This window comes from Agelaius tricolor, unplaced genomic scaffold, assembly GCF_023055355.1.
Source record: "Agelaius tricolor isolate 1412-34295 unplaced genomic scaffold, bAgeTri1.0.p SCAF_8, whole genome shotgun sequence".
Classification (NCBI taxonomy): domain Eukaryota; kingdom Metazoa; phylum Chordata; class Aves; order Passeriformes; family Icteridae; genus Agelaius; species Agelaius tricolor.
The window spans coordinates 37,781,036-37,802,949 of NW_027269268.1; the positions used below are offsets into that span (position 1 = coordinate 37,781,036).

Consider the following 21,914-nt stretch of genomic DNA (forward strand, 5'->3'; position numbering starts at 1 on the left):
CTCATTGACTCAGTCTTTCTGGCCAAGTGGTCTGTAGCAGTTCCCTGCTAATAATGACACCTGTTCCTGCCCTCCCTTTAATCCTTACCCAGTCAGCTCCTCATCCCTGCCCAGGCCAAGCTCCATGCACTCCAGCTGGTTGACAGAGAGGGCAACACCATTCATCTCCCATGCCTTTCCTTCATAAAGTGCCTTTGCCCTTCCATTCCAGCCCTCCAGACACAGGAACCATCCCACCACTTCTCAGGATGCTAATATGGTCCATAGCCCTGCAGGCTTGCACACGTCTCTAGTTTCTCCTGTTTACTTCCCATCCTACCCGCTTTTTTTAGAATAGAGGATTTAAGCTGGGCCCCTGGTGAAGCTCTCTGCCTGCAGTGGCTGGAATTCCTTGGTGCTATTCCTTCAGGTGTTCTCCATTGATCTGCACACCCTCTCCAGGCTCTGGTCATCTCTTTCTGACTCAGAGAGCCAACTGGTATGAGTGGGATGGCATGTCATCCCACATCTTATCACCGTTAAATTTCTTCAGGTCTCTCTAATTTTTACACTTAAAGTGCAAAAAATGCCTACAGTAAGAGATAACTGGACTCACAACAATTACTGATCTATCAACACAGTATGAAAGCCCATTAAGTGTGACACTGAAGAGGCCTCAAATATTTCAAGCCTACAAATACTCAGTGGCACACTTTCAAAATACTTCTAGTATCGAACTACAAATTTTTATTATAATAATTTCTAAGTTAGAATGTATTCAAACAAGGACTATTACTGCCTTGCTAAAGAACACGTGAGCATTCATCCATAAATGTCAATAAAACCTGGGGGATTGCTGGAGTATCGGCAGTTTATGACTGCTCTGTGCAATTTCTGCATTGCAGTTAGAAAATTCAGTTTATCACAGGGATATATTAAAAGGCTGCTGTCTGAGACTGCCACATCCTATGATTATTGCTATTTTCTAAAATTATAAATAAGAACCAATTAATTACATTGTTTTCAAGTAACAGCTAGCCTCAACATTCTGCAACATTCACCATTATATTAAACATCCTATCAAGATAAACTGCATCATTTGGAATCTGGGGGAAGCAAACATTCTAGATGCAATAATTCTATCTCCACCTGCAAGATTACATCATGGGTTCCTGACCACTTTGCAAATTTTGCCAAATGATCCTGTACTGCATAGACTTTTTTTAAAATCAGAAGTGTTTCTAAAATTATAAATAAGCCTTCTATAATACTAAAAAACACACTGAACACAAACTCAATTTGGAGTGACAACCGCCATTCATTGAGAGATTTGAGGTATTTCCAAAGAGAAACGGCACCAGCAAAGTTGTTGAATCCAGTTGTGTTGCACTGCAGGAGGATGTCCAGTTAGCAGCGTCCTGTGGAAGAAAAAGGTACATTTCAGTGCAACTATATTTTCTAAATCTCTAAATTGGCTTGGCTTCAAGATAGGCACACACTTATACTGCCTGAAATCCCTCACTTCACTGTCACAACTTAGCCATCTCTTTGGAATTTGAAAGGCAGGAAGACAGCAGATGTACAGTAGCAAACTGTCTCTTGTGTAAGGAAGGAAGCAAGTTTTACTTACTACAGCACTGGCCACAGTGAAGGCAACCAGCAGAGAGAAACCATGACAATGGTCCAAGTAGAGTGAAAAAACAAGTTTTCCTCCAAGTAAAAAATCTCAGCCTTTTTCCCCCCATAAAAAAAAAAAAAAAGGCTATCCAATTTAAGACTTCAGCAAGTATTTTAGAATCAGAGACGTTCAACATGTAATTTTGTTCTTTTGTTCAATCGTTCAAGGGCTTAATGTGAAAACCATGAGTCACTAGGAACCAATATGCCCACTTACTTTTGACCCTCACTGTTGAAAGACTGCGGCTTCGAGGCACCTGCAAGACAAAGAGAAAAGGAAAATCAGGTGTGCTAAAGAACTGTAACAAAAAAAGCCACCTGAGCACCCATCAACATTCAGAAAATCTGCACATCCTGAACATCTGCACATCTATCAGTGCAGCTCTACTGTTACTAAGTCAAGTTCAACAACTTTCTACATTTTTTTTCGCAGCCTGCACACACACAAAAAAGGGAGCCCTACCCAAAGCCTCTCACATTTTCAATATTCACATTTTAAGTTGAGGGTGCCTATGTCCCTTTAATAAGATGGGCTAAAAACTAGAAAAATATACACATTTTTAACAGAAATAATTAAAAATGTTTTGTAACCATACAATATGCAGAATTCTGCTAAAGTTTCACATATCTTATTTGTACCACCTTCCCTTCCTGCTCACCCTACATTTATTTTTGGCCCCTTTGATGCATTTCATAAATTAGGAGTAAATTTAGGTTACTAAGTCCAGGAGGCAGGAACTACGTGTTGCATATGTACTCCAAAATGACTGAAACACTTCCAGATGTTGCTATTATTTATTCAGAAGGGCACTAAAGCAACAGGAGTAGGGGCAAAGCATTCCAAGATACACATTTGATACTTCTGAGAATTTAACTATGATCTACTTCTCATACAGTATCTCTACAGATCATTATACCAGGCAATAACTATCTATCAGTTCAGCTTCACCTCATTCAAGACTATCAAGCAAAGGCACTTATTCCCAGTGTTAAAATGTACATGTGGCACATCAGCATTTTTAACAGGTTGCCTACATTCCTAGTTAAAATACTTGATGCTGCACTACAAACATTTAGCTGAGGCTTACTTGACCACACAGCAGAGGACGGCCACAGCTGCAGCTTCTGCTTCTAATTCTGCATCTGCGAGGACACTACAAGAGAAAAGTAGTCTCTTGTAAGTAAACTTCTCCTGAGAGAGAAGGTTTAATAAAGACACACTTTGCAAGCCATGACAGACTTGCCATGCTGGAGACAAGGTTTGAGGACAGAGCAGAAACACAGTAAGCTTTCTCCTTAGAACAGGTTCTGACAACAACCATATATCTGCATAATTAATACATGAAGGAAAATGGAACTATTCATCCTATATACAGGATGAGGCACTAAAACCTAAATGATATTTGATATACTACTCCACCCATATAGGGGACAGTTAAAAACTTAACTTTTTACATTTTAAAAACAGTGTTGAAATCCACTGACTTCCCTTAACGTATTTCTTTAACAAAATACGTACCATAACCATTTTTTTAGTGACTACTTCTCCCTTCACAATAACAGTACCGTCTTCTATCAGAGGAGGCCAGACGTGATAGGCCACAAAGGGAGCTGCGAAATCTGAGTCAAAGCTACGATAGTACCTGTTGAAACAAACAGTACAAGAAATGTCTGCATATAAGTGCCAAAGGATAAATACGTTCCAAATCATCAATGTTGATAAAAAGTAGCTACAGCTCTAATATCTTTCCACATCACAAAAATATGTATTCTTTATGTGATCCTGTAAAAGAAATGGACTTGGAAGACAGACTTAGCAGAACATACTGTTTACTTATCCTGACAGACATTCTAATAAAGCCATCTCACACTTCAGAAGGCCACTAGACCTTAATTTTTGCTTAAGCCCAACACAAGCCAGGGCCCCTGTGTCCACTGACAGATTAAACCTTCTGAGCAGCAATTCAGCAGACACAGTCATCCCTTCTTCCTGGAATATCTTGCTAGAACAAGCCCCCTATAAGGACAAATAACACATCTGGCTTTATGGATTCAAACTCACAACAAATACCAAATAACAGAAATTGTATTAAAAGCAATGCATCTATACTTAAGTAATCTATTACAATAGTAAATTATTTAAAACAATGTCATAACCAGAGGCACAAAGCAAGGCATAGGGTACAACAATGTTTGGCTGGCTGTTTGTAGAATGCTACACATGTAATAAACAGATATATTTTAATTTCTACAACTTTAATTTGCTCCATCTCTGTGTACCACATACAAATGCTACACATGTAAGCATATACATATGCCACATTTATCTAACTAGATAGACAGATGTACGTGTCTCCCACAGCAGCACAGAAAAACATATTAAATGTGGTTTCTTAAGGCCATACACACCAAGTAGGTGGAGAAAGCATCTCAAGACTATATCACAGTGTTTTTGCTTCCTAATTTAGCCAATAGCTTTGAGTGTCAAAAGCTAACTCTCCTATATTTGTATAGGATCATTGAGTAGTCCTGTATGATTTTGCACTCCCCTGTTGAGAGTCTACTTTCATCTTCTCTGTTTCTCTCCTTGACTTCTCAAGCTCTTCATGACCTCCTTAGTGATGTAAGGTGCTTTGCTTTTTAGAGCAATTTTTATGACCTATCAATTCCAATTATTTTCTAGACAGCATGGAAGCACCCTACAGCTCTCTGCTAAAGAAGTAGCTTGACTCTATAGAAAAAAGAAAAATTATTAACAAAATTCTCAATTTTAAGAGGCAGTTTTGATTTTGCCCAGCTCTAAACCAGAAGAGATGGGAGCATATTAATACTCGTATGTTGTACAGCAACCACAACCTGGAGGTTGCAGCAAACATGTTGATGACCCTGGTAATGACACCAGCTGCAAGATCTCAGTAAATATGACTTTTACAGAACAGGCCAGTAAGGAGGAATGAAGATGCAAACATTTTTTAAAAGGCAGATAGAGACTAAGCAGGGAAAGCTGATGATCATATTCTTCTTAAATGATAAATTAAATTTGCTCTTGAGACTGGAGTTTATCCAGAAAATTGCTCTTCTGTTCACTAAAAAAAAATTGTTGGCGCTTATGTACATGCTAGTATTTACACACTATCCTAAACCTTAAAGACATACCAAATTCACTACAGGCCAGGGGGTTTTGCCCTAAATTAATGTTTAGCGATCTTGAACTGCTATATTAATTAGGAAACAAGTAGACTACAAAACCTTTAATGGTAAGTCTGACTGAATACAAAAATTTCTTACATGTTCCTATTGAAGCATTCTCCATCAACACCATAGGCAATATCAAGAGGAGGAATAAGTGTCTGCATTGAATAAGCCAAACAGCACAACTCTCGAATCAAAGCGCTGATCACAACGAAATCCAATTCTCCTGGACATGGAAGCTTTGGGTTCCTGTTCATGCAGCAAACTACTTCCTGAAAATAAACATACACGAGTAATTTGCACTCACTAACCATTTTTTTCACAAGCAACTACAGAAATCCCCCCTAAATATGCCTCTCAGCTTTCTACATTTAAAAATCAGTATAAGAAGCTCATAGTAATGTTGCCCTGGACTATTCCAGAAAACAACAATTTCAGAAAGAATGTGCTGCTATGAACAAACCAAGGAAGCTATTACTGAGTCATACACATACTAATCCTAGCAATATTGTTCCAGAAAATAAACTGCTACAAGACAAAGTCCATACAGTAACTCTCTTCTCCTTCAGGTTACAGTGCATTTCTAATTTACATATTCTGAATTTACTAGCTCCTGAAAGAGATCACCACTGCCTTCGACTTACATGGACACTGCAACAAACGTCATAGAGATCCTTGTGGCAAGCTATATAATCCAGGACAGCAACTTCAAGTGACGTAGGTCCCCCTCTGTAACATATACTCAAAGTGTCTTTTACATTTATTTTCACCTTCCAGAAGGCCATCTTTGCCGCACGGAAAGATTCCTGCAATAGTAAAGAACATCTAGTTAAACACAGGAGACTCAGTTTAATATTTTATCAGTTATCTGAGAAAATTAATTTAACCCACTATCATCAAAACAAGGAGGAATATAATACATTGCTGTAAAGGAGATTAACTCATGAGGAAGGAATTCTCTGATTGAGTGTAATTTATTTGCAGAAGATAAGATTGAAAAGCTTCATTTGCTGGGAAAAGAGGTTGAATTGGAGAGTGTAAACTGAACGATGGTTGAAAGAAAAAATCTTCAGTAAGTAAAATGTGCTTGGGATCACACACATTAAGAGATGCTGCATCTCTAATACAGGTATGTGTTACACCATTTTTATAGAAAAGAAGATTCAATACAGAAAAAATGAAGACTTTCTTCAAACTGAGTTCATGGTAAATGTGGGGTATCTAGATGGTTTCAAGGGACCCAATTAAACTAAAAAAGCACATAGCTACAAGCATAAGGAAAGCATGATACAGAAAGATTTTTAGCTTTTTAGTGTTGTAGTATTTAATGCACCATTCCCAAAAGAATTTTTCTAACTAAGGCAATGTTGATCACTGCAGATACTATGTACTTTTCAGACCAAATCACTTGACCAATTTCAGATTAAATTTCACTCTTTTAGTACCCATACAATAAATCATTGACCCTGTTCCAATCTTGGGACAGGTCAGGTAGGACACTACATTGAGAGTTCAATGTAGAAGTGTGAGGCGAAGAAAGAAAAATCAAAATAAAAAAGGGAAGAAAGCTTTTCTTCTCTGCACTTGACAGAAATGCTAATTTACCCACAATTTAAACCACTGCAGACATAGTATTTTACAACACACCTCCAGCCTGTAAAATAAGAAATAATATTTCTTTCTCACCACACATGCAATGTATATTATCCTCTGCACCGTCTCCAAGTTACAGACGTATCGCCTCAAAATGCACTCTGCCTCCAAGCGTTCTTTAGCGTAAATGAAGTTATAGCGAGCTATAAGGCAGGCGCGGTGTGAAGCGCTGCCCCGCCTGAGCCGGGGAGGTGAACAGGGCCTTGGGCAAAGGGCACGGCACTTGGGAGGACAGGGCGTCACGCAGGGTCTCGCGCAGGGTCTCACGCAGGGCCTCACACAGGGCCTCACGCAGGGCCTCAAACGGCACGGCAGAGGAGAGATACAGGGCCTCACACAGGGCCTGGCACAGGGCCTGATACAGGGCCTGACACAGGGCCTGACACCGCACAGCGGAGGAGAGCAGGCCCTCAGACGGCATGGTAGAGGAGAGCAGGCCCTTGGACGGCAGGGTAGGCACGGTGGAGAGCAGGCCCTCAGACGGCATGGTGGAGAGCAGGCCCTTGGACGGCAGGGTAGGCATGGTGGAGAGCAGACCCTCAGACGGCATGGTGGAGAGCAGGCCCTTGGACGGCAGGGTAGGCACGCTGGAGAGCAGGCCCTTGGACGGCAGGGTAGGCACGCTGGAGAGCAGGCCCTTGGACGGCAGGGTAGGCACGCTGGAGAGCAGGCCCTTGGACGGCAGGGTAGGCACGCTGGAGAGCAGGCCCTCACAGGACATGGAGAGCAGGCCCTCGGAAGACATGGAGAGCAGGCCCTCACAGGGCATGGAGAGCAGGCCCTTGGACGGCATGGAGAGCAGGCCCTCACAGGGCATGGAGAGCAGGCCCTCGGAAGACATGGAGAGCAGGCCCTTGGACGGCATGGAGAGCAGGCCCTCACAGGGCATGGAGAGCAGGCCCTTGGACGGCATGGAGAGCAGGCCCTCACAGGGCATGGAGAGCAGGCCCTTGGACGGCATGGAGAGCAGGCCCTCGGACGGCATGGAGAGCAGGCCCTCGGACGGCATGGAGAGCAGGCCCTCACAGGGCATGGAGAGCAGGCCCTCGGACCGCATGGAGAGCAGGCCCTTGGACCGCATGGAGAGCAGGCCCTCGGAAGGCATGGAGAGCAGGCCCTTGGACGGCATGGAGAGCAGGCCCTCACAGGGCACGGTGGAGGAGAAATACAGGATCTCGGAAGGCATGGTGGAGGAGAGATACAGGCCCTCAGACGGCACGGTGGAGAGACACACCTCCGGCGGCATGGTGGAGGAGTGCAGCGCCTAAGCCTACAACACACATGCAAAGAAGCTTCATGTCACTTTACCATCCTCAGATGCTTTTCCCTATGGCAGACTTCTTCATCAATTTAATTTTTACAAGGGTAAGGTGAGTTTTGAGCCAAAGTAATTAAAGAAGCTACAGCTGGTTAGTCTAATATGAAGGCATTTTCATAACATGTTTTATGGCCTAAAGCATAAATGGTAAAAGAAAAGTAACATGTAAAGCATATAAGGCAAAGCACTTTGTTCCTAGGAAACACACTTTTAACTAATAATATTTTGGAGATTTGTTCCTCTTTCAGTACCACTGAAGAGTACTGCTGAAGTCAAACAAGTAAAAATTGAATACTACAACTACAGAGCAGAACTCTATAAAAGAGGACTCATCAATAAAAGAACTATTTCATACAGCTGCTCTCCATGTATTTTGTAAAGGTGCATTATTTGCTGTTTTGTCTGAAACCTAACATAATTGCTTTAAAATAAAATATTTGGGCACTAGAACAAATAACCTAAAGAGTTTATGTTCCTTCATAACAAAGTAAAAAACCTTGGCTTTTGTTTATATTTCAATTTAAATGAGGAAGAAATTCATGCTACCTAACATGACTGATTTCTATGATTCAGTGACTTCTCTGAGTAAGGTCTCTACCTGCTCTGGATAACAGACTTTTTGCAATCCAGCATAGCAATCTCATCCCGCAAGTTCTCAATCTTCTGCTCGTACTCATCCAGTTGCTCTAGCCTCCTTAAGTTGCACCGGGAAGCTTTCAGACTTAATCACACAGAACAGTCAGTCACAAGATGTCCTTCTATCAATGTAAACTATCTATCAATTAATCCTCATCATCAAACAAAAGGAGAAAAAAAAATAGGAAAATAATTGACCAAGCTCCTTATGCTTGCTGAATAATTTCAGCATGCTTTCCTTATGCTGAAATACAGGAAAAATCCAGAGTTTAAAAACAAATGAAACAAAGCAGACCCTTGATCTTACTTTAAATTGTGTACATGTATTGTGGCAGGAAAGTGGATATAGCACTGTGTGCTATAGGAACAATCACTGGTTAACATTTGACGTCCTTATACTAGCTCAGATGATCAGGTCTAAAAGAAACTAATTTCTTTCTCACATTTAAGACGCTAACTAAACCATCTCAGTTTTCTGTCCTATAGATTAAGAACCTATGTATTGTCTTCTATCAGGTTCTTGGGCTCTTTTTCTTTGCAGAAATATATTAGTCAGTCAAAAGATATCACAGATGTTAGTCAAGTAATACCAAAAGCTAACAATTCCTCTCCTGCTGTCCCCAAAAGAGGGAGTGATTCTTAAAGATTGGCAGACAACCAGTGAAACAAGTTTATCTTCTGTCCTTTACTCTTAGTTAATATTAAAAACTATCCCAAAATCTCTGCTTTCTGTCCAAATACCAGTATTACTGTTGTTTTTCTCTTACCAAAAGTGGAAGGCAAAAAGAAAATATGTTTTCTATTTATTTTGAAGGTATTCACTCTGTCCTTCCTTTTCCTTACTGGAGGACCCTGGTGAGATTTTTTTGAGACTCTGAATCAACAAAAGCTCTAACACTTATCAATTGATAGGATTCTTGTTCCACCTTTTTAAGGAACAAGCTGACTGAGATGACCACAGGTAATAAGGCCAGCAACATCTGCTAAGAGGAAAGACTGCCCACTTCCATCCTAAGTCAGCTCCTTCAGGAAGGACTTCTAGCAGAACAGTAGTAAAAGAGGGCTAAAGAATTCTACTACAAAGGACAATTGGGAAAGAAAAGCAGATTTGGGAAGATGAGCTCTAGAAATAGGCATGGGGGAAATCCAAACTGATATTCTTCGAATCACTTAGTAAGGGCAGGAAATTATATCACTTAAGGTACTGACCCAAGACTTACGGAACATTCATTGTTCTCATGGTAATAGGATGCATGAGAATGGGTCTGCCACTTCGAGCTACCTCTTAAATGGCCGTGGAACTGGTAATTACTGCACAAACTTGTATCTGAAGCAATTTATTAACTTTTATATTATAATGCTCCATAAAATATGTTTTATGCAACTAGACAAAAACTTTTCAGGCCTAGTCACTCATCTGGAAATCCAACTCTCTTCCTCCATCTTATGACAATGGCTTTTATCTTCTTGGATATTTATGTATCAAAAACATTGTATAATTAATTGTGACATGTTGTAGGTCCTTCAATAAATGTTACACTGTAGCTACTCAATTGTTTTTTTTATTTAGGGTTTGCTTAGCATGCAACATTTCATAGACTATAACTCCCCAAGGGATTGTCATGGACTATACAAAACCTTTTTATGTAGAATACTGGCATGTTTTTCAACATCTCTGTCAAAAGCAAAACCTACCAAGTCAATTTATGAATGTGGGTGTGACTGTATCATTTGTACCCTACTTTGGATAGATACACACTTTGGATATATATGTGCACGATACAGAGCTCAGATGCATTTTGAAACTCTGGTTTTAGGCCAGAAATAAAACATTTTACAAATCTCCATCAATATTTAGACATCAAGGGAAAAAAAAAACCAAAAAGCAAACAGAGGGAACTGCAGTTAATCTCCCTACTCTCGTTCCATCTGGTTGATCTGCACACGAGTTTCACTTAGTTTGTCTTCCAGGTCTCGCAGTTCACACCTTGGTTTGCAGGACAAATCTCTCAGCTGTAGCTCTCCTTCAGCTGAATCCTACCAGGAAATGAAGTCACACTGCTTGAATGTTCTACCTTATAAATTCCCCCAGTAAAGTACTAGAGCATAATGGGCAGATGTATTTCTAAATATTTCAGCAATGACCATTCCTAAAGAAACTGAGAACAAAAGCTATTGCATTCTCTCTAAGACATAAGCAATACCTTTCAGGCACACCAAAGAAAGACTCAGTTATAGAAAGTAAAATATTCACTTATTTTATACCTCATGGTAGAAATTATGGAAGGTCAGCATATGCAGATTTACTGCCTGAATCATCAGAACAAAGCATTTTGCAGATGTGTTGCATAGTTGGTTTTTTTCAGTTAGTCAACTCCTGATTGACTAAATCACCAACTCAAGTAAACATTTTGGGAATTCATGTGTACAAAACAACAGAAAAAGTTATTAGAACACAGAAGCAAGTATCATTCCAGAAAGCACACTACTATACATGCAGCTGCCTTTAGCAACCCATAGAATGGCCAGCTAGTACTGGAATTAAATTAGTAACTGTGCAACAGGCTTTTCTTTAAATTTTGAATGTCACATGCAATTACAAATCTGCAACTGGTATTCCTGGAGTACTGTCATTTAATAACTTTGTTGTTTTATATTTTGGGAGGGTTTCGGCATACCACCACTCCTGCTTTATAATAGACTCTAACTCTTAAGGGATATCACTTTTTATTTGTCCTATTTTAATTGTGAAATATTTTGACAGAGCAGGTGTAAAACTGAGAAAGCAAAGAACATGGAGACATCACTGTCAAATCTCAGGATCTTGAAGATCTTCCCCTAGCCTGAATTAGCAAAGTCTCTTATTTTCATTCAAACCAGAAAGCCACAACAGATCTGTCTTTTCTGTTAATATCAAACTGTTAGTATTACAACCCCTTCAGTAAATACCAAATACATATGAACTCCAAATATCATGGCAGGAGCATAGTGGTATCATGACACACATGAACACTTTTTTTTTTAAACACTCTAGGAAATAATATAATGTTAAGATATCCTTAGAGTTTTTTCCTTAAAAAAAAAAAAGGAGCTCACAGATTAATGCATGGAGTTTATGCACACCTTCAGCTTACACATGTATTTTCACAGTGCTCTTTTTTCTAAAAGAGATATGGCATAAATACTGCTATTATGTCTCTGAAATGTAAATGTAAATGGCAAATCTGTACCTAGAAAAGGAAAGCACTATAATAACACAGACTTCTTATACAAAGCAAATTCATCCATAATAGCATAGTTGTCTCCATAGGTGTCTCCACAAGCAACTAAGGACATATTTCATTAAGTAAAATCTGAGGGAGGCTAATATTAACAGAAAGTCATTAAAGTGCTTCTGCAGGTATAAATTCACCTAGTTCTATTCCCTTAAAATAAGTTTCTTACACACCTGAGTGAGGTTGTCACTTCCTGAAGCAGTACAGCATATACTTGGCAGGAGACAGCCTTTTAGTTTTGCTGCACAATCATCTACGAAAACACATACATTAAGAAATAGTAAGAACACGTACAGAGAAAGCCAGAGTTGGAAAAAATGGCACATGTGAAATGTGTAAGTAATTAGACAAGGCATCAATTTACCTCCTTGAGATGTTTCATTGAGAATTGAGAAGAGCTGCTTTTGAATTGCATTGTTCAGTTCTAATATTTCACAGCATCGGCTCAGATTTTCATCAGCAGAATTCCCCTGTAAATTAATGTGCATTTTTACATCTGTGTGGGCTTTCTTACTTAAAGTTACTCCTGTTACAATCATGTCACAAACCCCCCCATAATTACATCTTCCCAACCTTTTCTTACTGGATCCATTAGAATACTCATTTTTGAATACTCATTTCTAATACGCAAATGAGCAAAACATCAAGACTTCTATGACCCAATTCATTCACTACTTGAGAAAGCATACTCCTTTTCCATCATAAAGAGGATGCAACCACAAGTTGAGTTAAAATCTTTCAACAGTTATTAAAATAATAATCTAGCAGATTGTTGGATTTTTAAAAATAGCCCAAAATCTGGTTTTCCATATTAGCTGAAATAATAGATATAAGGCTCTTATCTTGCTTTGTCAGCAGTCACATGAAGCCTCCATGCAATTTAACCTCATATTTAAGAGTTACAAACTGAAACATATACTACTGAAGGAGCAAAACCCAGCATTATGCCTAGGAAACAGCAAAACTACATCACTTTCATTAAGTGCAATTTTGAAAAGGAGTTGATTAGGTTAATCTGTTCAGGGTACTACTGCACCTTCCAGAAGAATACACACTTTGTACCCACTTTCCTTATCTTTACCTATAACTTGTGTATCACCTTCCACATAGATCACCCTCTAGGTCTTCAGGGAAGTTTTTACAAGCTTCCGAAACAGCTGAAATTCCCACCCATGCCCCCATCAGCTTGTGTTTTGATTGCTGCAACATGCTTTCCTCAGGCCTTGGGGAGTGCAGTAAACCTGCTCACCTCCACAAGACCACAGCTGCAAAGTGCATTTTTCCAGCTCATTACAGCAACATAACACAGTATTTCCATCTGGCAGCTCCTCTTTTTCTGCAACAGCAGCCCGAAACTGTTCATCTTCATTTCCCAAGACCATAAAGACTATTCCTAACCAACTTTTGATGGAGAGGTCAGCTCCCACTGCCGCTCAGCCCTCCTAAGTTCTACCTCCAACAACCATTTGCAAGATTTTGAAATACATGACACTGTTCCTCCTCTGGCCTCCTCTGTGGTAGCTTTACCAGCTACTCCCAAACTCCTTAAAACTGTCCTCTGCCATGAATCTTGCAGACAGTTACTCTGGCTATGTAACTGTAACTCCTATTCAACCATGAAGTAAAAGAAAAAAAAAATTATTTCCCCTGAAAACACTGCATTTCTTTTCTCATCAACCACAGCACACACAGTAGGTGGTTACAAGCTCGTGACCAACTATCTGCATCCCGGAGGTACAGAAACCTGGGGATGCCGGACGGAAAATTCTATCAAGATTTTTTTTTCCACTGAGCAAAGTCACAGCTGTGAAGTCTCATCTTTCCCTAATTTTACACTTTCTCTACTGCTTCCACTGTTTCACCTCCTCACCTCACTCCTGCATGGACTCCATCTCACCCACCGGCAGCCCTCTGCTCATAACGGCCGCTCCTCCCGCACCGCCCGCCGTTTCTGAAGCCGTTTGGCGGCCGTGCCGCGCGCTGCCTTCTAACAGCCTTTCTCCCGAACGTTTCCCCACCCAAAAGAGCTGGGATGCTGGATAACCCCTTCCTTCTCACTTCCAGCAGCCTTTTTCCTCACGTTTTCCTGACTGTTCCTGGGCCCCAACCCATTCCTTCTGAGCATGTCCCCAACCGTAGTCCTTTCACCGGCCGTTTTTCAACGCTCTCCTCTCTTCTAAGCACAGCCGGTACCGATCAAATCTCACTTTAAACCTCCAACCCTTCTTTTCAGGGAACCTTGTCACGGACAAAAAGCCAAATAACCGAAGCTGTGTGAACTTAACAGGGTGTTAAAACTGCGCTAACTGGAGGCGCGTTCCGGGCAGTGTCCCAGACCGCCCGTGGAACGCCGAGCGAGGGCGGCTGCCTCTGGCCCCGAGGAGTGGCAGGACTCACCTCGTAGTTCTGCTGCCAGCTCTCCAGCTTCTCTTGCAGCTCCCGGGCGCTTCCCGCGCCCACCAGGCTCTTTAAGTCTTTGGCCATGGCTAGATGTCAGCTCGCTCTGCTGTCCCTTCGGCAGTATTCTTCGGGCGGCGCAGGTGTAATGGAGATGGTAATGCCAGCCCGGGCCCCTTCCCTGGGCTTGGCCGCGTCCGAGGGCTTCCACAGCCGCGGTGGTGTCTCAACGGCTGGCGCGGCGATGGCGGTGCCACGGTACTGGGGGGCTGCGAGGCGCCTCGCGGGGCGCGTGGACGGTTCGCGGCCGCCAGGTGACGCTGCCGGGTAACGACGGTGCGCGCGAGCCGCGGGGACCCGGCGCGCGGAGCGGCACCAGGGGGCGCTCGCGGGCCCCGCGCAGCGGCGCCGGCGGCGGTGGCGGCGGCGGTGGGGAAAGATGGCGGCGGCCGCCCCCGAGCAGGTCCGTCCGCAGCGGGACGCGGGCACGGCGCGGCGCGGCGCCGTCCCCGCCGGGGCCAGGGGGGAGCGGGGCCGCGGGGAGCAGGCGGTCCGGCCGGGGGTGCTGCTCGCGGAGGGGAAGCGCGCGCGGGAGCGCCATTTTCGCCGCGGTGGGCGAGGCTGGTGTGGTGCCGGAGCGCTCCGGCTGGGGAGGGGAGAGACGGCGCTCGGGCGGCCCTTCCCGCCTTGTGCCCGGACAGTGTTCGGACGGGACGGACTCGGGGAGAGACGGCCCGAGCCTGCTGTCCGGGCGGGGCGGCCCGGAGCGGCGCCGTCCTGCCCGGAGGCGTGGGTGTGTGACTGACAAATACTTCGTGCTCTGTGTGAGGCGCCTGGCATTGGAGCGGTGCGGGGACGCCGCCGCCGCGCCTGTCGGGGCGTTTGGCGCTGCCGAGGGGGCGGGAGGCAGCCGTGGGTGCCTGCGGGGCTCCGCAGCTCGTGTGGGCTCTGCAGGGTCACAGGGGGTCCAGAACATCTCCGAGGCAGCGAAGCCTCCACAAACTCGTCCAGGTCAAGCACCTTTCTCAACACCATCTCTTAATAGTTCTTCAACAGCAGAAGAAAATACGGTGTTGTTACTCATTACATCAGTGTAGATATGTGCAAGTGTAGTTACTTAAGGTGTAGCTTTAGGATATGTGCAAGTGTAGTTACTTAAGGTGTAGCTTTAGGGTTCATTTCAAGTGAACAAACTTAATTCCATCCAAAAGATCAAACTCCTTCTTTGAAGATGTGAATCCCTAAGTAACAAACTGTTCCCTTCAAGGGAAGCGGAACAAAATTTTGGACAGCTACGAAAATACATCAAAGGTTTATTTTTACTATGAATACGTACAAGAGTTTCCTCTACTACTTTGTTATATTGACAGGATATCCCTTACAATCTCATAACTTAGATTATTACATGAAAGATACTCTCGCCAAGTTCCCCATGCCAGGTTTGAAGTCTCACAGTATCTTTCCAATGCTGCGTGCAAGCAACAGGAGTTGAACGCAAACCCTGTGCTGTCAAACTAATTTAAAAACTGTATCCACCACACTCTTTTTGAATAGTCACTGGGAGTCTATCTCATATGAGCATGGAGGGAACTAAAATCCTGTGTATTGGCAGATGACCTGCCAATTATGTCCCATATCATCCCTGAGAGGTAAAAACTTAATTAATTTCTTGGTAGCTGGTTTTAGTTTTTTAACTGTAACAATATAATTCATCATTCTATCTGCCATGATAAAAATGAGATATAAAGCCATATATTGTCTGAAAGTATCTGGATTTTAAATTTAGTCATTGTGCTAGCAGAGGTTGCTGTGGTTCTAAGTGTACATTCTGACAGCCAGCTGCCAGACTTAAATCTAATACTGAACATAATATCCAATATATCCCACTAGTCAATTTACATTTTTTGCATACATATGTGTGTGCCACTGTAGCTAATTTGCATGCCTTTTAAAGCTGACCCATGCCTTGTGTTACAGCAAAGCTCTAACGGCCCGGTGAAGAAGTCTATGCGAGAGAAGGCTGTGGAACGCAGGAATGTTAATAAGGAGCACAACAGTAACTTCAAAGCAGGATACATCCCAATTGATGAAGACCGTCTCCATAAGACAGGGTTACGTGGCAGGAAAGGCAACTTGGCCATATGTGTGATTGTTGTTCTTTTTATTTTGGCTATCATCAATCTGATTGTGAGTATAATAGCAATAGTGTAAGCAACATTAGGTCGTATTTCATTTTGACAGTTCAGTAAAAAAAAATGTTTCCAGTATGGCTGAGGATTTAAAACATACTGAAGGAGATTCTCATTTTTCTTCTTTCTTTTTAGTTCTTTTTTAGTCTGAGCAAGGTTAGATGGAAGAATGGTGTAAGTTCAGGCATGAGTATTTTTGTAATAATGGTCACCTCATGAGAAGTGTTATTAGTACATATGCATTCAGGATATATGGCATATAAAACATGGTTATATTTTATCTTACAGAGCTGTATGTGAGCATTCAGAATTAACAAGCCACTATAATTTAAAGCTTCATTGTTCTAATCATCACATTTTTATTGCTTGGTCAATGAGAAGTAACAAATTATTTTTCATAATTGCACATCCATCTGGGAGGATGCATTCTTGCAGTTCAATATATTATATACCAAGCTGAACTGTTCAGGAAATTTATTTAATTAATTATTACCCTTAAACAGAAAAAAGATATAAGTATGGATGTGTTTTAATATTTCATATATGTATAAATCATTTCAGTTAAGTTTTTTCAAGTAAGTCTACAGTTAAGTTGTTTCAAGTAAGTCTAAAAATAATTTAAAATGCTTTTCATAATTAAATGTATTATGATGTTTTCAGTAGGAACAAACTAAAGTCAACTCACACTTAAAGCTCACTTTAACACTGGCATTAATAATTGTTCAAATAAAACATCTAATTAATACAATTGTGGTAGGAAGATCTGAACAATCAGCATAATCCTTTAAAATGTGTTTCTCTTTCAGATTACCCTGGTTATCTGGGCAGTGATAAGAATTGGCCCCAATGGTTGTGACAGTATGGAATTCCATGAGAGTGGCTTGCTGCGGTTCAAGCAGGTGTCTGACATGGGCGTCATCCATCCCTTATATAAAAGCACTGTGGGAGGGAGACGGAACGAAGACTTGGTGATCACTGGGAATAATCAGCCTGTAAGTTATACCATGAATTGAAAGTGTGTGAGCAGCACTAGAGAATTACACTCACATTGCTAATAAATGTTACATTTGAAACATCATTAAGTTCATGCCTTTGTTTCTGAAGATTGTATTTCAGCAAGGAACAACCAAGCTTAGTGTGGAAAAAGACAAAACTTCTATCACCAGCGATATTGGCATGGAATTTGTTGACCCACGAACACAAAATACTTTGTTCAGCACTGACTATGAAACTCATGAGTTTCATCTACCAAATGGAGTTAAAATCTTGAATGTGCAAAAGGCCTCTACAGAGAGGGTATGTTTCTTATTTTTTGTAAGTAATGAGAATAAAGCCCATTGCTAGTTTCTGTAAGAGTAGAGTAGAGTTAGTGGTTTATAGGGGGTTGAGTGTGCCTTTGGAAGCACTGAGCAATCCTGTTGCAGAAAAAACACACACAACTATAAATACATAGGAGGAACAGATTCAGTGAAAACAGAGGGGTAAATTTACATAATCTGTCTTAACAGGAAGCCTATATTTGGTACAAGTGTTAGCTGTGTATCCCATAAAAGATTAATTTTACATACCTTCCAAAATTCAGTGATCCTGTTTTGAAATTGACTGTGGAAAATAACAAATATGCAGAAGCTAGTGGGCAGAAGGGAAATTCAAGTTTTTTATTAAATTGCACAGCACTGCTTTCAAGGTAATTAAAGTTACTCAGACAAACACAAGTGGCACGTTTTCACTAATCCATAATACAGGTTTTTTGGTTGTGTTCTTAGATTACCAGCAATGCAACCAGTGATCTAAACATAAAGGTTGATGGTCGTGCCATTGTCCGGGGAAATGAAGGTGTTTTCATCACAGGCAAGACAATTGAGTTTCGAATGGGTGGAAACATGGAACTTAAAGCAGTAAGTACTTCAAATCGAAGCAATTTTTTTTAACAGCTTAGTTTCAAATTTAGGCTGATAGTAAACTGATGTAGCTTTATATAGCTTCAAACTTTATATAAATTACTCATGCATAAAAGTCAGTATATTTAGTAGGATTTAAATAGATGATTTATTACTTTGCTGTTAAGTAGTGGTTGAGTAGGTTCAGGTAACATTGATTTACTACTATTAAGACACCTACTATGCAGTTAAAGCTAAGCTATTGACATGAATACCAAAGGGAGTTAATCTCCTCTGGAAGCTTAACCAGGGTTGACAACCTTTGCCAGACGAGCAGAGCATATAGTTTGGAGCATTACCTTCTGTGCTGCTGCTGTAAGACTCACTAGCATTCCTTTAAGATTTTTGGAGATTAAGATGGCAGTATATATGGAACAATAGAAAAGAAGGATAAAAATAGAGGTATATGCACTTTCAAGTGTGAAGGAATTTCATGTATGAATTCAATTGCCTGTTTCATGTCCATATTTTACATTTACTGCAATTGCTAATAAGAATGTAAGATGAAAAGTCACCCTAATGCTGTCCTTCTCTGTATCGATCCACCACTGGAGTAGCAAAGTACATTGCTCACTAGAAATCCATAGGCATCACTATAATTTTCATTAAAAAATTAAACATTTGTATACATACCTTTTTTATTATTGTTGATTCTACAGCCATCCTAGAGATGTTATTTATCCATTAAACCGGCTTGTCCTTCTCAAAAACAATCTGCCTTATTTACATGAGAAGTTGTAATTCTCCAATTTATTTTTTCCCCTCTCCTTAATAGGAAAACAGCATCATCCTGAACGGAAGTGTGATGGTCAGCCCAACACGGCTGCCGAGCTCTTCTTACGGGGATCAGTTCAACAACGGCAACTGGCTGCGCTTCAAGCTGTGCATGTGCGCTGACGGGACGCTCTTCAAGGTCCAGGTCACCGGGCACAACATGGGCTGCCAGACCTCTGCCAACCCCTGTGGAGCCACGCACTGAAACAGCTGCTCCTGGGACAGGCCTCCTTGGTGTTTACATAGAGCTGTAGGAAGTAATTGCATGCCTTCCAGGGTTTCTTTTTTTACAGCAGTTTATACTAACATTTCTTACACAGTATTTTTAAGGAAAGGCTGTTACGGTCAGCAACGTTAGGTCATCATGCTGTTAGCTGCAATAGTGGCATTCAATCTGTAAGCTTTCAGTGTACATGCACACTGAAGTACCTTCTTGAATTGGGATCAGTAGAATATATGTAAATATATCTTGGCAACAACTCTACTGCCTACAGTTGTCTCTAGAGGAGGTTTTTGTCCGACATCCCAAGACCTTGAAGACTGCTGAGAACACAACTGCAGTCTCAAGTACTTCAACAGGAATGTCAACTTCTTGTTGGAAATAGATTTTCCTAGGATGGCTGAAATGGCAGACTTTTCTTTCTTTTTGATATATTGATTTACCCCAAACCTAGGTGGCTTATCAGATGTGTAACAAGAGGGGTAGTGGCAGATTCACTTTAAAATATTGCATTATTTCTGCCATGTATTCGTTCTCACGTTGTTAAAAATTATGCTATCATAAATACTATTTGCAAAGTAATACTGAGTATGGAAATTTAACTTGAATTTTGAAGTAGTCTTGTGGTTATTGAAGTGTTGCTTGAACTTCCATTCTATCTGTGCAGTTAATGCATTCTGCAGTTGCTTAATTTATATGAAGTACTTATAAAACGTGTTTATAGTAAAAGTACATTTTAAAAAATGTACTTACAACTTGCTTACTACCCAAAAATAGTGTTTTCCTGGGTGTTCTAATGTGAATAGTGTCTGAGTCCATTAATCAATAGGTAATAATCTGAGTGTAACTGTTGCAGCAGTGTCTGAGATAGATCTCTCCTTCCTCATAAATGTCAGTACTGATGCATTACTGAGAAAATCAAAACATTAAATTCTGAAGTTAAACTGCAGGTCTGTAATAATAAATGTGGTGGTAGGACATCAGGGTAAATACATGTGTATCACAATTTGTCAGCAGTGAAACTATGGTGAACTGGGGCCTATTAGAGTCTTCCAACTGCTTTGGCAGCAGTGAGGTGTTTTGTGCTAAAAATAGACCAGCTATTTATAAGATTCTCTCTTTCCTCACCCCATGTATTCCTTCAGTTTAAAACAGCTTTGTTTTGCATTAGCGTCAAGTAACCTTAATATTGGAGGTCTCAAAATGACTTTGTAACAGCTTTTTGACAAGTTTTTTGATAAGCACACACTTCTTTACCTAAAAATTATGGGAGTTTTACACATTTACTTCAGAATTGATTATTTGTTACAGGAAGATAAACTATCTACCCGTGTTTTACAGTGCTCAAAGTACATAGGATTGCATAAATCACAAATTGGCTCCTGCTGTAACAAGAAATTAATATCCAAGGTCCCAGTTTCTGAATTTACTGGCAGGCAGTAAGCACTCATGCAGAATGTGTATGGTTGGAAGTGATTTTTGGAGGGGTATTCATCAGTCAGGCATTATGGCACATGGGGGAGGTCAGAGGAGTCATATTTCCCTCACTGCTCAAAGGCAAAGCCAGATTTTGATGCTCAGTAGTTGTTGCATTTTTGGGGCTGGACAGCAATAGAGCTGTTCTGACAAAATTGGAATAAGCAGAATATAATGCAGCAAAAACTACTGAGTTCTCACATTAAGATTGTGGGGAAGTACTAACATTTTGTGTACTTCCTTCATGGACCTCATAGTTTTATCAGTGTTAATAGTTACTAAACACTTTAACACACATTTTGCTGCTTTACACCCACCTGTGCTGCTAAGCAGTGCCTCAATTAGTATCTGTTAGAGTTAAGAGGAGGAAATGAACTAACGTTTTTAGAATTCTCACTCTCATGCTAATGGAAGTTGGTCACTTTATGTATACAAATGCAAACACATATTAAAAATATAAAGAGCGGTATCCTCAAAGCTGAAGTACATGTTGAAAATAACAGATACTACCTTGGTCAAGTAGGTTAAACACATATTAAAGCTCTTCTCTGATTAATATTGACATGCCTATATGCTAGTATTGGATTCTTGTAATTTTCAAGAGTTCTTTTTAAAATACTGTGTGCAATGTACTGTGTGCTGAAAGATTTGTCACAAAGGTACTCTTAAATCATGATCTGCAGAATTGTTTTTGAAGTGTGGATTTTTTTGGTCAAAATGTAGCAAAACCAATCATAAAAATACCAAATGAAATAAATTATCAAATTTGCTAGCCACTATGTATTGTTAATATATTTTATATTTATATTACACAGTTTGAGAAATGTTGGTACCACACATGCCTCTGTTGAGCATTTACTTGTTTATCTTCTAACTGCCTAAGGTACATTTTTCTATATGTATTTAAAACATTGAGTGGAACACTGTTTATTTCAGTCCCACGGATGCACTTAAGATTCTGCATGTATAAAGTGTATTCTACATGCCTCTGTAAAATGCCATACTGGGTATGCTGAAACAACTTGCATGTGAAGAGCTCTCACCATCTCTAAGTCTGGTGGTTGTTCCAATGGGTGAAAGGCAGTAGAATTTCAAATGCTTGTTTTGAAATAAAACAATAAATTCTGAGATGCAGCTGTAGTCCAGAAGTGTTATTTGTAAGAACATGGTTTTTCATTAAAATACATT

General features: G+C 40.8%; 2 protein-coding genes across 2 annotated transcripts; one reads left to right on the plus strand and one right to left on the minus strand.

The window, feature by feature from the left end:
• Nucleotides 1-1,190: 1,190 nt before the first annotated feature.
• SPATA18 (spermatogenesis associated 18) lies at nucleotides 1,191-14,543 on the minus strand. The gene is made up of 11 exons (XM_071432721.1): nucleotides 14,128-14,543; nucleotides 12,095-12,200; nucleotides 11,904-11,983; nucleotides 10,374-10,492; nucleotides 8,418-8,540; nucleotides 6,535-6,751; nucleotides 5,493-5,654; nucleotides 4,945-5,120; nucleotides 3,176-3,299; nucleotides 2,745-2,810; nucleotides 1,191-1,913 (listed from the first exon to the last, which is right to left on the minus strand). Exons 1-11 carry the CDS (start codon nucleotides 14,212-14,214, stop codon nucleotides 1,812-1,814), a joined length of 1,362 nt encoding a protein of 453 aa, XP_071288822.1. The 5' UTR covers nucleotides 14,215-14,543; the 3' UTR covers nucleotides 1,191-1,811.
• SGCB (sarcoglycan beta) lies at nucleotides 14,451-21,860 on the plus strand. Its single transcript, XM_071432393.1, has 6 exons — nucleotides 14,451-14,590; nucleotides 16,105-16,314; nucleotides 17,123-17,308; nucleotides 17,421-17,612; nucleotides 18,083-18,214; nucleotides 19,032-21,860. The coding sequence occupies exons 1-6, from the start codon at nucleotides 14,567-14,569 to the stop codon at nucleotides 19,233-19,235; spliced, it is 948 nt and encodes a 315-aa protein (XP_071288494.1). The 5' UTR covers nucleotides 14,451-14,566; the 3' UTR covers nucleotides 19,236-21,860.
• The last annotated feature ends 54 nt before the right edge of the window (nucleotides 21,861-21,914 follow it).

What these genes read in the sequence shown, in the direction of transcription:
- SPATA18 (XM_071432721.1), bottom strand. Translation starts at nt 14,214, where the DNA reads ATGGCCAAAGACTTAAAGAGCCTGGTGGGCGCGGGAAGCGCCCGGGAG. An exon ending in AAGTCTGTTATCCAGAGCAG is followed by an intron (nt 6,752 to 8,417) that starts GTAGAGACCTTA and finishes ACCCTGCGCGAG; the next exon opens with ACCCTGCGTGACGCCCTGTC. An exon ending in ACGTTTGTTGCAGTGTCCAT is followed by an intron (nt 5,121 to 5,492) that starts GTAAGTCGAAGG and finishes GTTTATTTTCAG; the next exon opens with GAAGTAGTTTGCTGCATGAA.
- SGCB (XM_071432393.1), top strand. Translation starts at nt 14,567, where the DNA reads ATGGCGGCGGCCGCCCCCGAGCAG. An exon ending in AAAAGGCCTCTACAGAGAGG is followed by an intron (nt 17,613 to 18,082) that starts GTATGTTTCTTA and finishes TTGTGTTCTTAG; the next exon opens with ATTACCAGCAATGCAACCAG. An exon ending in GAAACATGGAACTTAAAGCA is followed by an intron (nt 18,215 to 19,031) that starts GTAAGTACTTCA and finishes TCTCCTTAATAG; the next exon opens with GAAAACAGCATCATCCTGAA.